At 51.2% G+C, this 14,370-nt stretch overlaps 2 protein-coding genes across 9 annotated transcripts in view; one reads left to right on the top strand and one right to left on the bottom strand.

The window, feature by feature from the left end:
- Nucleotides 1–12,059, top strand: part of LRIG1 (leucine rich repeats and immunoglobulin like domains 1) — a 114,162-nt gene extending 102,103 nt beyond the window's left edge. The window contains exons 12-19 of one of the 2 annotated variants that reach the window (XR_011250895.1): nucleotides 731–894; nucleotides 5,466–5,786; nucleotides 7,090–7,371; nucleotides 7,868–8,287; nucleotides 8,685–8,810; nucleotides 9,343–9,492; nucleotides 9,745–10,278; nucleotides 10,358–12,059. Coding sequence is in view for 1 of the 2 variants with exons in the window: in XM_069561847.1 (XP_069417948.1) it covers nucleotides 731–894; nucleotides 5,466–5,786; nucleotides 7,090–7,371; nucleotides 7,868–8,287; nucleotides 8,685–8,810; nucleotides 9,343–9,492; nucleotides 10,036–10,278; nucleotides 10,358–10,617 (1,966 nt within the window). In the remaining variant the exon portion in view is untranslated. The remainder of the gene's footprint in view (nucleotides 1–730; nucleotides 895–5,465; nucleotides 5,787–7,089; nucleotides 7,372–7,867; nucleotides 8,288–8,684; nucleotides 8,811–9,342; nucleotides 9,493–9,744; nucleotides 10,279–10,357) is intronic. The other variant, XM_069561847.1, reaches the window with a different exon arrangement.
- Nucleotides 10,877–14,370, bottom strand: part of SLC25A26 (solute carrier family 25 member 26) — a 143,901-nt gene continuing 140,407 nt past the window's right edge. For 4 of the 7 annotated variants that reach the window (XM_069561849.1, XM_069561852.1, XM_069561851.1 and 1 more), the window contains one exon: nucleotides 12,837–13,217. In XM_069561849.1, coding sequence (XP_069417950.1) covers nucleotides 13,100–13,217 — 118 coding nt within the window. In that variant the 3' untranslated portion in view covers nucleotides 12,837–13,099. Of the gene's footprint in view, nucleotides 11,330–11,788; nucleotides 11,906–12,836; nucleotides 13,218–14,370 lie in introns of those variants that run through there. The other 3 variants (XR_011250896.1, XR_011250897.1, XR_011250898.1) reach the window with 1 other exon arrangement.

A 14,370-nucleotide genomic window follows, 5' to 3' on the forward strand; every position in this document is an offset into this window, starting at 1 on the left:
GGCCTCCTGACCAGCGCTGGTGTGGAGATAAATATACAAACAAGAGGGGAGCGCGCTGGCGAGGCTGACATTTGGACGCAACAAAACCTGTAGCTCCGCCAGATAAAAACACAGCAGTCATATAGGAAAAGAGCCCTTCTTGAGACTTGTCTCAGCATTTAGATCTCACTCTTGGATTGAGCTTGGAAGCTCCAAGTCTGTCCTATATGAGGGTGGGAAAAAGCATGGCAACCCACTCAGTATTCTTGCCTGGAGAGCCCCATGCACAGAGGAGGCTGGCGGGCTACACGCCATGGGGTCACAAAGAGTGGGACACAACTAAGTGACTTATAGGCCATGCTGTTCCCATCTGGATGGTCGGAGGCCAGGAGACTGCGTCCCTGGGGTCCCCTGAGAGCGGTGGCTGTCGCAGATAGAACACATGTGATGTCTACATAGCGGCTGCCTGAAGTGTGGGCCTTAGACCAGCAGGGTCAGCGTCACCATGGCTTGTTCATGACACAGAGTCTAAACCGCTGAGCGAGAAGCTGCTGTTCACAGTCTCCAGGTAGACTGTACGCACAGCTCTAGGTCACTGAGAGGAACCGTGAGAAAACTCCCACGCGAGCTTGCCGACATGCGCAGCCAGAGCTGGCTGGAGGGGAGGGTCATGCCAGGCACAGGTAGGGGGCTGTCCCTTCTGTGCAGTCACACCTCACATGACCCTTTCGTCTCATCGTCTCGCTTTCAGACACATCAGCAGCGACAGCTTCCTGTGCGACTGCCAGCTCAAGTGGCTGCCCCCCTGGCTGCTGGGCAGGACACTGCAGGGCTTTGTGACGGCCACCTGTGCCCACCCAGAGGCGCTGAAGGGCCAGAGCATCTTCTCTGTGCCGCCGGAGAGTTTTGTGTGCGGTAAGACAGTCTTTGTAATTTGGTGTTTTTCTTTTTCACCAAGGGCACGGAGGCCGGGCGAAGCTTCATTACGGGAGGGACTGCTGTGCTGAGAGTCAGCCCAGCCCGCGGTGACCTGTCAGCTGCTGGATACAGTTCATTTCCCACCGAAACCACACGTCATATTTACGGGGCCATCGCCTCATTATGTGGTTGTCGGAGTGCATGCATTTAATCAGGGGCGAGCAGGAGCTGGTTCAGTTACCCGGCGAATAATCAGTTACAGGAAGGTGGCTGTGTTGTTTCAGGACGGCGCTGGTGCCCAGGCTTAGCTGCAAATTTACTCGGCGTACGAGGCTGGGTTTTCCTGTGTGTTTCTTTCCAACCCCAAGAATGAAAGGTTAAATACAGGAAGAACGAGTCTCAGGAGAACAGTTGCTGCAGTAAAAGTAATTCCTTCGTGTTGACTTGCACTCTTGCTGCGTCTCCAAAGCACTGGAATCGCACTTGTAGCTTTTGTTTCTTTCTGATGGCATGTTGGTCCTGCCATCTTTTTGACGAGGGGTGGTCAGGATCCAGGTTTGGTTGCAGAGAGCACAGGAAATGGTGAGCACCCGAACAGATAGACACACACGCCTGCTCACATGCACGTGTACACAGGCACCATGCAGGGATACGCAGCCTCGTGGTCAGGAAGGTGTAGTCACAGCAAGACGTGAACTTCGAGTCGTTGCTGGTTTCTGCTGTAGGAGTGTAAGTGCCAGGCAAGTGTGCGTCTTGCTGCCTCTTGTCCCCCTGGTCTGCCCGGAGCCTTGGGGGTGACATTCCCGGGAAGGAGCTCCCAAAGGTAGGGTCTGGGGACCCCCGTGGTGCACTTCTCTCTCTTGCTTTTGGGCACAGCAGTAAGCAGTGCGCCTGGGGATGTCAAGATAGAGGTGCCCGCCTTCCACACATCCACCTGCCACCACCTCCACCACTTCTGACAGCAGGCTTGCCTGCCTTCCTCCTGACCCAGTCCGGCGGTGTGGCAGCAGCCCCCGAACCAGCCGTCCTTACCGTCGGTGTTTCTCACGGGGACCACGTGCTTGGCTCCCATTCTAGCACGGAAGAGCCGCGACCCCCACTGTTCTCAGATTCCTGGTCCCTGACCATTCTGTTCTCGTAGAGCTCCCTGAAATTGCACTTTCTGCCCCCTTCCTCCTCTGGCCCACTACGGGGCATCGTCTTTCCTGGTGACTACGAGCCGAGGCAGGACCTGGGACATGCTGTGCCCAGTCTCTGGCCTGTGGCCCGGGCAGGTGGGTCCTGGGCTGCAGCACTCGGGACCAGTTTCTCAGACCTGCCGTCACGTTTTCGCTCAGGCTTCCAGCAGACAGTCATCAAGTACTAGTGGGAATCATGGAAACACTTGGCAGAGATCAAAATTTCAAGCTCTGTGGGAATCTCCCACTCCTTTTTAATAAAATGGAAATGTAATCACTTCACACCCACTAGGAGCTAGAATCCAAGTCAGACACCAACAAGGGTTGGTGAGAATGGGGAGAACCCCAAAGCCACCTACGCGTCGGGTGGGAATGCCGTATGGTGTAGCTGTTTTGAAAAACGTTGAACACGGATACTATATGAACCACCAGTTCCACTCCTAGCTAAGTTCCAAAGAGAAACAAAATATATGCCCACAGCAAAGCTTGTACGTGAATGTTCATAGCACTATTATCCATACTAGCCAAAAAGTGGAAACCCACATGCCTATGTGGATAAATAAAATGTGGTATAAGCATACAATTAGGACTATTATTAGGTCATGAAAAGCAATCTGAGTGAAACAAGTCAGTCACAAAAGATGGTGTATGATTCCATTTATGTTTAATGTCCAGACTAGGAAAACCTCTTAGAGGTAGAAAGTAGATTAGTTGGTTTCCTAGGGCTGGGGAGGGGTGGAGGGAGAGGGATGATAGCTAAAAGATGCAAAGTTCCCTTCTGAGCTGATGAAAATGTTCTGAAAATGGACTGTGATGCGGGTGCACATGCCTGTGAGCATACTGAAAAGCATCAGCTGTCCACTTGAAACAGGTGGATGCTATTGCAAAAAAGCTGAATTTCACTAAAGCTATTTTTTAAAAGAGAAGTATGATTTACATATAAAGTTTACCCCTCTAAATAATGTACAAGTCAATGGTGTTTAAAATATGGAGTCATCGTGTAACCTTCACCACTAATTTCACATTTTCATCACCCATAAAAGAAACTAAACATGTTCCCCACCACTCCTGTGCCTCGGGTCGCTAGGATTTCCCTATTCTGGGTGTTTTGCATAACCGCAATCCTACATATAGTCTTTTGTGACTAGCCTTTTTCACTTAGTGTAGTTTTTTTGTCTTCCTCCCCCCACCCCTGCCCACCATGTGTCGGTCCTTCATTATTTTTTAAGTGGCTGAACAAATATTCTAATGCATGGCTATCCATTTATTTAGCCATTCATCAGGTTGCTTTCCACCTTTTGTTTACTATACGTAATGCTGCTGTGAGAATTCATGTACAAGTTTTTATGTACAATCTCTTGGGTTTATACCAGGAATGGAATTGCTGGGTCATATGGGAGCTGCCAAACTGTTTCCCAAAGTGGCTGTACCCCTTCACACGCCCCCAAGCAATGCATGAGGAGTCTCGTTTCCCTTTCTCAACACTTGCTGTTCAGTCACAAAGTTGTGTCCGAGTCTTTGTGATCCCATGGACTGCAGCACGCCAAGCTCCCCTGTCCAACACTTGTTACTGCCTTTTCAGTTTTACCTAGACTAGTAGATATGAAGTAGAATCTCATTGTTGTTTTGATTTGCATTCCCCTAATGAGGTTGAGCTTTTCATATGCATATCATCGGACCTATATGTATGTCTGCTTTGGAAAACTGGCTACTCACATCTTGTGCCCATGTTTTAATTGGTCATTTATCTTTTCAGTGTTGAGTTACAAGAGTTCATTATGTATTTTGGATACTAAATCCTCAGCAGGATTAAGATACGCCAGTATTTTCTACCATTCTGTGGGCTAGTTAGGTTTTTTAAATTTTGATTGTCTAATTTTTTCTTTTGTCATTTATATTTTGATGTCATTATCTTAAGAAGTTATTACCACAGACAAGGTCACAAAGATTTACACCTAGGTTTTCCTTTGAGAGTTTCACAATTTTATTAGCTTGTACATAGTCCTCCAATTTTGGTCTTGTTGAAGGTTCTTTTCACTCTTATGGCTCCCTCCAATGTCCCCATAATCTTGTCAATTTATGCAATAGAGATAGCTGGGATTTTGAAACGGGTTGCACTGAGCCTCTAGATTAATTTCGGGAGTACTGCCATCTCAAGTCTTCACGGTCTGTGAACATGTGTGTGTTGGGGATGTGCCATCACTTCCTGTTTGATCTTCAGTGCGGGTCACAGGGAAGAAATATGCACCCTCTCAGCTCTTTCCTGGGCACATGCCTAGTCCTGCACGTGCCGGTGGCCTTCTAGGTCCTCAGAAATGTACTGAGCCTCTTCAGAGCCCACTGGTGACATTTCACTCACCCAATTTCCTTTGCAATCTTCTGGCCACCCCTCTTAATGGTTCCAACTAATACTCCTGCCTCAGCACTGACTGCTGGTTATTTTTACCACATGCCCAGGGGCCGGGGCTCCCCTTGCTGAGCAGACTGGACCAGGTCAAGTAAATGCAGCTCTGTGGGTGTGCCCAGCCCATCCTGCTCACCTCACAAGTTACTAGGCTTGTGGGGTTTTAATGCTGCCATAGAGCGGGGGAGAGAGAAGTGGGACCTCGGGTAAGTTATGCCAGAAAGGTCACTTTTCTTCAAGTGTTTTCTTGAAGCAACACTCCATGGGTTGTTACCAGTTATTTCCTAAGATTCCAAAAAAGCTGACGGTGATCATTTTTGCTAATGGTCTCACTGTTTTAATAGAGGTGCCCATTTTCACAAGCCATTATTCTGATGTTCTGGTGGTGGCGGTTTAGTCTCTAAGTTGGGTACAACTCTTGCAGCCCCATGGACTGTAGCCTATCAGCCTCCTCTGTCCATGGGATTCTCTAGGCAGGAAAACTGGAGTGAGTAGCCATCCCCTTCTCCAGGGGATCTCCCGACCCAGGGATCAAAACCCGGGTCTCCGGCATTGCAAGCAGATTCTTTACCAACTGAGCTACCAGGGAAGTAAGTGATGTTCTGGAGGTACTTCATACCCTACTCCCTTTGGAGTAAAGTTTGAGGGGCGGGGGCGCTCTGCATTCAGAGTGGTTCACGATGCTCTGTGAGTTTGCTCTGACAATGAGTAAAGCTGCAGCCTTAGGGAAGTTGAGGACTGTTTGATAACTGAGCACTGGTGGATGTGCCTGTAATCAAGGGGAGTGATCACGGAGGGATCACTGTTCATGGAGCTGTTACTAGATATGGTCAGATAACCACAGTGCACATCCCTGACCGTATCTGGTAGAGCTGAGGGTGCTCAGGGAGCCGCTGAGGTCTGAGTTTCTTGTTCGCGAGAACTGCAGCTGGTCCCGATGTCCTGAAGGGGCCCCAGTGCCTTACAGCTGGCTCTTCTCACCCCAGATGACTTGCCAAAGCCCCAGATCATCACTCAGCCAGAGACCATCACAGCCGTGGTGGGCAAGGACGTCCGCTTCACCTGCTCGGCCGCCAGCAGCAGCAGCTCCCCGATGACGTTCGCCTGGAAGAAGGACAACGAGGCTCTGGCCAACGCCGACATGGAGAACTTCGCCCATGTGCGCGCGCAGGACGGGGAGGTGATGGAGTATACCACTGTCCTGCACCTGCGCCGCCTCACCTTCGCGCACGAGGGCCGCTACCAGTGCGTCATCACCAACCACTTCGGCTCCTCCTACTCGCACAAGGCCAAGCTCACCGTGCATGGTACGCCGCCTTTTCCTGGGAGTCCGATTCCTGCAGGCCACGCTCGGGGCCTGCTCTGTCATCCATCTGAAAATGACTAAGATGGGAGGCGTCATTCTGTCACACGCTGTGGCCTGGCTTGGGCTCAGGAATAGCAGATTGTAGGGTTTATTCTCAGTGGATTCTTTTGGGATGATGTTTTTTTAATGCAGTTATTATGTAAAGTAGGCTTCCCTTGTGGCTCAGCTGGTAAAGAATCCACCTGCAATGCGCAAGACCTGGGCTCAATCCCTGGGTCAGGAAGATCCCCTAGAGAAGGGAAAGGCTACCCATTCCCAGTATTCTGGCCTGGAGAATTCCATGGACTATAGAGTCCATGGGGTCACGAAGAGTCAGACACGGCTGAGCGACTTTCACTTCACTTTCATTAAAGTAGATTGTAGGTAAGGCCAAATCTTGTATTTTCTCCCCACCCCCACCCACCACTTATTATCCTCCTCAGCCCAAGATGCCTGGCAGCCAGATTCCAAGTGCACCCCAATGCTGGGGAAGCAGCTGCCCTCCAAGGAGACAGCCCAGCATTGGGGCTGGTGGCCAGGCCAGTGAGCTGTGGGCCAGTGACCCGGGAGCAGAACGGTCTTGCGGATGTCTGACAAGGATTTTTTACTCGGCAGCCAGCTCTAGAGCCTGTCAAGATGGCTCTCTTCAGGGCTGCTGTTTCTTGTAGTGAGTTTACGGTAGAGAGAGGTAGATAGCTTGAGCAGTTAATAGCACTCTGCCCTGCAACGTAGCAAGATTCTCTTGATTTAGTAAATCTAGTTAAATGGTTCTAGCACCAAGGTTCCTAAATGGGCTTTCTTCAAGACGGAAGAGCCAACCTCTTGCCTTCTCCAGGGTGAAGGCATGTCACGTTCCCTGCCATAGCACCTGGCAGGAGCAGATGTCCTTGTTTTTCAGGCTCCCTCAGGGTGACCAAAGCAGGCAGGTAGGCATCAGGCCCTGGCACTTATGGGGTATCCCTATTCAGACGTCACCACAGAACAGACAGTAGGACAATGTTTCAGGGGAACCTTCCATTGAAGGGGTCCAAGCCAACCTTGTGTGCGCAATGAGAGGAAGTGATAACTGCTGCCTGTGCGGCAGGAGCAGTCGGCGGCACTCAGAAAGCCCTGCTCCTGGTTCTGGTGGGGGTGGTCCTAGGCAGACGCTGCACGAAGGGCAGTGAGTGGCGAGCTGACACTCGGGAGTGGGGGAGTCAGTCCGACAGAAGCTGCTCCCAGCCTCTGCACGCAGCGTTCCACAGACGACTCTGTCTGCTCTGCAGTGTTCCCTTCCTTCACCAAGATGCCCCATGACATCGCCATCCGGACTGGCACCACGGCCCGCCTCGAATGTGCCGCCACCGGCCACCCCAACCCCCAGATCGCCTGGCAGAAGGACGGAGGCACAGACTTCCCTGCCGCTCGGGAGCGCCGCATGCACGTCATGCCGGACGACGACGTGTTCTTCATCACGGATGTAAAGATAGACGACATGGGGGTTTACAGCTGTACCGCCCAGAACTCGGCTGGCTCCGTTTCGGCCAACGCCACCCTGACTGTCCTAGGTTGGTACGCTGAGTATGTGTGTATGTGTGTGAGGGAGAGATTTTCTTACACATCATAGGGACCTAGAGGCACGGTTCTCAGACTGTCCTGTGAAGCCTGGGGTGGGGGAGTGCAAGAGGCGGTTTTTACTTTAAGCAAAACAAGTGGTTCCTTCTCTTAAAAAAACAAACAAAAAAAGCCATTGAATTAGTCTCCACAGAGCTTAGGTGTGAGACTCTGAAGAACTGCCCTCTCCTCAGGCAGGCAAGGTGGGTCAAGAGGGACAGACATGAGCCTGTCACCGGGCAGTGTGAGAACCATGGGGGTTCTGTGGCTTGAGGTCAGTTCATCCCCAGACAGCACGGCTTAGTCCCTCTGGTAGAAAACCTAGCCACTCTGATAAAAGCTCCCAGATGGCACTGCATGACGCGTTGGATTGTCCTTGTTCCAGAAGACAGACAGACCTAGAACAGCCGAGGCCCACAGAGAAACGGTGACACCCCTACTTTCTTGCAGAGACCCCGTCCCTGGCAGTGCCGCTGGAGGACCGCGTGGTGTCTGTGGGAGAAACAGTGGCCCTGCAGTGCAAGGCGGCCGGCAGCCCTCCGCCCCGCATCACCTGGCTCAAGGGGGACCAGCCCCTGAGCCTCACCGAACGCCACCACTTCACCCCTGGCAACCAGCTGCTGGTCGTTCAGAACGTGGTGCTGGAAGACGCGGGCCGCTACACCTGTGAGATGTCCAACGCGCTGGGCACGGAGCGCGCGCACAGCCAGCTGAGCGTCCTGCCCACCCCGGGCTGCAGGAAGGACGGCACCACCGTGGGCATCTTCACCATCGCCGTGGTGTGCAGCATCGTGCTCACCTCCCTCGTCTGGGTGTGCATCATCTACCAGACCAGGAAGAAGAGCGAGGAGTACAGCGTCACGAACACAGGTGAGCCGCTGCGGCGACTCGCTGGGGAGGGGAACGGCCAGGATGTTTGGGAAGGAGGCTAGAGAATGACACCATGTCATCTTTGGAGAATAGCACATTTTAATGGGAATACTCTCAATGCAAGTCCATTACGAACTGTGCAGTTTTCTGAGCTTTGGGCTTTGCTGCTGTGTGGGTTGTGGCTGCAGGGATTTCACCGGGCCATTTTTCTCTTGGGGCATGGTGATGAGAAGGGAGACAGACACTCTCCCAATGGCTGGGTAAAGTCAGGCTAAGCAGGTGCCAGGAGGGCTTCCAGGGCACAGCTTGACAGCGGCTCCCCGGTGCCCACGTCTGCTTGTGCCGTCACCACAAAGGATCAGGACCCCTGGTGTGTGACCATCTTGTCTCCTTGCAGATGAAACCATCGTGCCCCCAGATGTCCCAAGCTACCTCTCTTCTCAGGGGACACTTTCGGACCGACAGGAGACTGTGGTCAGGACGGAAGGTGGCCACCAGGCCAACGGGCATCTGGAGAGCAACGGTAGGGCCTCAGCCCAGGTGCATCCTCTTAAGCACGGGGACCCTGCAGCTTGGATGACTCAAGTCTGCTGGTGGGTCTTCAGGGACTTAACCTGTGCAAGTTCCACCAGGTCTCTGTTGGGTTTACCATCTCCTAATCCGGATAAGGTAGGACTGCCTGCAGGAAGAGCAGCAAAGACGAGACCACTTCAGACACACCCCCCACCCGCATTCCTGGAGCAGGGAGACTGCCCAGGCCTGCTCTTCAGTCTCAGAGTAGGAAGTGCCCCCAGGAACGGGGTGGGGGAGTGAGTTTATCCAAACAAGAAGTGCTCACCGTCATGGCACCATTGCCTGCCTGGTGTGAAGGCAGTGTTAGAAAAGGGGCCTCGTTGGACCTCTGGGTTATCAGCCCAGGAACAAACCCCTGGGAGGAACCTCTCAAGTAGTGTCGCTGTGCTGGCTGCCTTGCCCGCTCTTTTCACACAGCGTCGTCTGAAGCGCTAAGCCCACCTCAGAGGAAGGGCGTCTAACCGGATGGGAGTCTGTTGCAGGTGTTTGTCCAAGAGACGCAGGCCTCTTTCCCGAGGTGGAAGCTCACGGTGTTCTGTGCAGGCAGCCCAAGCTGTGCGTCGGGTTCACCAAGGAGCCCTGGAAAGTGGGGGAGAAGGCTGACGGCCCACCCGGCCCCCAGAGGACAATGGGTACGAGCAGCTTTCCTCAGGAAAAAGTATTTAGCTCTTGAAGTCAAAATTTGAGTTGACCCACTCGCTACAGGAAAGTTGTGGGGGGAGACAAATAATTGATGTCAAACCATCTCAGAATTTGGCACTTACTCTATAAACAGGCAGTGTGGCCTGGCTCTTTTTAAATCCCAGAATAGGTCTCTTAAGTGATACTATGGTGTGTTAAGCCTGAGTTTAGATTTTTAAGTGACAGAGGTGCTTCTTTACCAGGGCCACTCTGACACTAGGTGTCTAATTGTTCAAGAGATGGCTGGCACTGCACAACACCTCGTGCACACCGGATTTTCCCCTGGGATCAGTGTATCAGTTCACACTCTGATTAAGAAATTGATCTGAAGCATTTCAACGTGGAAGACCTCTGTTCTTCACGAGTAGCTTGGTGCTGGCCACAGTCATCCTTCTGTGAACGGACTTGGGAGGGGAGGTGTCTACGGAGGGTGACGAGAGCAGGGCTTGGGCCTTACAGAGTAGTCTAGTGATGGTTCTCCGTCTCATCCACAGAGCGCGGCGGCCCAACGGGGTGCGGTGACTGCAGCGCCGACGCGCTCAGTTACCCCCAGGAGCCCGCCTGCCGCCTTCAGCCCGGGGACAGCAGACAGCCAGGAACCTCGAGCAGCCAGGAGCCCAGCTCGAGTGAGCACCCGCACTCTCCACTGCATGCGAGCAGGGGGCCCCTCTACCCCAGTAACCACGACAGAACGCGGGCCGCCCTGAAGAGGCCCGCGGCGCCTCTCGATGGCAAAGGTAAGGCGCTGTCCCCCGGGGGTCGCCCTCCAGTGGTGTGTGGCCGGGCTGACGTGGCCTCTCCTTTCTCCCCTCCTAGGGGCATCCTCTTGGACTCTAGCACGGCTGTGTGAGCCGGACTCATTAGACCTCCAGCCTTCATCTGTGTTAACTGCAGGCAAGCCTGAGCTCGCGGACGCCACCTCGGGCTCCCCTGACGTGCCCGGTGAAGGCCAGCACTTGCTTCTTTCCAACGGACACATCCCCCAAGCCTGTGACTCTGGTTCCGAGTCCACCCCCCTGACAAGACAGTCCCCCGGGAGACGGAGCGCGCCACTGCTGTTTGCGCCGAAAAGCTAGGACTTGTCCCCCTCGGCTCTCGTGGCGCCTGCAGGAGCGGTGGGTGAGGTCACGAGGGAGCCTGGCCTCGGGCGCCACTGATGCTTCGGGCGCCACTGATCTGTGCACAGTTCTCCCCTCCACGTGGAGCGGCCAGAGTCTGGAAGGGCTTGCAGGGGAAGCACAGAAATGCAAGAGGCTAGCGTGAGCAGAAGGTAGAGAAGTGCTGGGTACCCCTGTACATAAGAGTCTCAGAGATGCCACATATATTATATATATCTTTTCAGAGGCTATTTTAATCTTTAGTGCATGGTTAACAAAAATCATACAATGTTGACAATATTATTTTTCATACCTGGTTGCTGTTTAATTTTGGAGGGGGGGATAGTTCTGGTGCCTTAATGCATGGATGGAGTTCCTTGAAGCTACAAACCACATTTGTTCACAGGAGGTTTTGGTGGTGGGTGGAAAGGAGGCGCCCTGGCTTGGTGCAGACCCTGGGATGCTTTACCACCAGAGGCTGTGTTTGCAGTGGAAGCAGCTTCCTGTTATGGTTGCTTGTGTGTGGACAGCATTGCGGGGACCTCCCCGTAGAGCTCGGAGGGGCAGACGTCACATTCCTTCACGGTGAAGGCGTTCTCGTAGGTTTAAGTTCTTTCTCTAACAGGTGGAATACAGGTGGTTAATCCACTACAAGCAATTGGTTCCAACAATTAGGATGCCTTTCTTCCTTCTGTGAGAAAGGCAGATGTGGTCTTGTCAGTATCATTCAATGGTCATTTGAGGCTTTTTAATAAGATAGAGGCTGCTGGTGGTGTCAATACCTGTGGATTTTTCAATAGTGATGTAGTTCTGCAGACATAATTAATATTACATTGGCCTTAGGGGAGAAAAAAACCCGAGCCCTCGCTTTTCAGGGCTCATATGTCTCTACTGAGGATCCAGAGCACGCCTGGCCTTGTCCTTCCCTCGCCCAGATGGCCCCGGGCTTGGACTCTCAGAGATCAGCCCCTCGTCCTGGGTTTTGGGGATTTTTGCACTTTTTTTTGAGACCTGTTGCTAACCATCTTGTGAGTGCCAATGTGTATTTCAGGAAAAATTACATTGAAACAAGGTCCTTAAAAATCTCAGAAAGCCAAGTTCCTTTAGCCAAAAAGCTGAAGGGGGACGTGTTGATGGAATGGTTACTTACCTATGTTAAATTTCACTGCCAGGTGTCACCACTGTTCCAAAAGGTAAGCACATCTAGAGTTCTGTTCTCAACAGTTAACTGATTGTTACTTCCACAAAATATGTGAATTTGCTGCTTCTGAGAGGCAATGTGAAAGAGGAAGTATTACTTTTATGTACAAAGTTATTTATTTATAGAAATTTTGGTACAATGTACATTGAAAAACATGTAAAATATTGAAGTGTCTAACAAATGGCATTGAAGTGTCTTTAATAAAGGTTCATTTATAACATGTTAAGTGTGTGGTGGGTTGTTTTATACCTACATAAACAGGATGAAGCACGGCTGGTTAAATTCCAGAGACTGCCTTTGTAAGGGAGTCATCCTGCCCCAATTAATTACCCTTTCACTTCTTGAAAAGGAAAAAAAACTTAGTCAAAGCAACTATATACTATTGCTCCAGGGAAGACATGCCAGCACCAGATTCCTAAGATTTCTCTCTGAATTTTTCTAACACCTGGAGCTTATTAGTCAAGCTCCAGAATGGTGACCTTACTTTGTCTCTTCGATTTCCAGTGTAGAGCTTAAAATTCCTAACAATGAACCTTACTGATTAGGAAGGATGAAACCACCCTATTTCCAAAGCCAGCCCCAGCCCTTGCTCTGAGTCTGAAACAGTGAGAGAGGTCATTGACGGCCCACCTAGTCACTGAGCCGAGACTGGGTTCTCTCTCACGAGACACCACATGAGCAGCTGGACACCTCTCTGTAAAATAATACAAGTGTGTTTATAGGTGAAATCTGATGGTCATTAAGACCAGCAGCTTGGTTACCCAGCAAGGATGCTTGCCGTGCACCTGTAGTTCATTTTACACAAAGCTGTAAGCTGATGCAACTAGAATTAACCCAGGGGAAAAACCCGCCCACATCCCCAGCCTTTTCCCTAAGTCTCCTTCTAGCCATTCTCTTAAAACTGTAAGCATCTCTGCCTTTGGCTGACTCCACTATCAGGTGGCAGGAAATGAAAGATCAGATACAGATCAAATGAAGGCTCTGAAAGGGCCTGGACTCAGCATTACCATGCTTATTTATTAAGGGGTTGAGGAAAAAAATGTTCAAAGTACCGCTGTGGACATCATTTTCTCTCTCAACTCTGGCAAACGAGCCGATGACGTCACCCCAGCCACCCTGCAGCGCGGAAGACATGTCCTCCATGTTGTAACCCGAGCGGGACTGGACTTCCCGTTGTTCAGATGGCTGGACAGCTGCTCACTGGAAGGGAAACTCTTCTCACAGCAGGGTCCTTTCTTGAAGGGAGGGGCCATCTCTGATTCAGGGGCGCTCTCTGCCAAGTTCCAACAGGAAGCTGCGAGTTTGGTCGTAAGCACCAAGAAAGATGAAACCTCCTAGACTGATGGCTGCCATCCGAGGGAAGACACCTGCAAATAAGCTGGTGGGAGGCAACAGGAGAGGTTTTTAAAACCTGTGTGTGTAAAAAAGGCTAAATTCCAACACCCACAGCTCGCTCAGCTTAGCACACCATGCTCATTAAACCCCGCATAGCACTTAGACGTGTGTGTTTCTTTTCAGAATGGCACTTACATTCCCAAGCAGACTTGCTGGAGCTGGAGCCCAGCTGTCTGCTGGCTGAAGTGGCCGAATACCAAACAGAGCTTACTTGTGAGCACCCACCGCTAAGTCCAGCAGTCAGTCCAAACTCACTCAACCCCCACAAAAGTTCTGTTAACAACTCTCACACCATTTGTGTCGAGACACGATGAAATGGACTTTTTAATAAAGCTGTCAGTGAGCTGACTCCTGGGGAAGGCTGCAGCCCCAACACCTTAGACCTGAAGTGGGCCCTGGGCGTTTCGGCAGATTACCAACAACTCTCCTGCTCCTCCCCATGATTCACTTGGTCCCATTTTGTCCTTAAATCCCCACTTGGGGAATCCAATCTCCATGGATCCTGTTTTCTCTCTCTTCTAATGAAGGGCAACACAGATGGGTTGTTCCAGCTGGGAGGGGAACAGCACCTTATTTTAGGTTTTCTCCCCAGGCACTAGGGAAGGCCAGTCACCATCAAAGTTGCAACTTTTGAATAAGCAAAGAAATGCAAAGTAAAAGAACAATGTTACTGGCGTTGTAAACTGGGCAATCATTGTTTAATACACTCCCAGAGCAACGCACAGTTATTTGTTCAAAGATGGTCATCGTGGTTTCGCTGATGAAACAAAAACTGCAAAGAACCCACTCTCAGATTACAGATTCTGGTACAGGAGACAAACCTGGGAGATTCTGCAACTGAAAAATAAGGTTGTCCACAGGGACTCACATGGCAGACAGACAAAATGCGTTCTAAAAGAAGTCCCAGAGCAGTGTAATATGACTGCATGTTGGACAAACACGGCTGACATGTGTCCTCAACTTTCTGAGGAGACTTTCCTCGCCTATGTGTAATAATTGAACCTTTTTACCAAAAGTATTACTGGTATATGCAAGAAACAAAATTACACACTCAGAACTAGTGAATTCACTACTAAAAATACTTTGGGTCAGATCTAGGGAGGACAGCTGAAAATACATTATGCCAACGGGAGCCT

This window comes from Ovis canadensis, chromosome 19 (genome assembly GCF_042477335.2).
Source record: "Ovis canadensis isolate MfBH-ARS-UI-01 breed Bighorn chromosome 19, ARS-UI_OviCan_v2, whole genome shotgun sequence".
NCBI classification, from domain to species: Eukaryota; Metazoa; Chordata; class Mammalia; order Artiodactyla; family Bovidae; genus Ovis; species Ovis canadensis.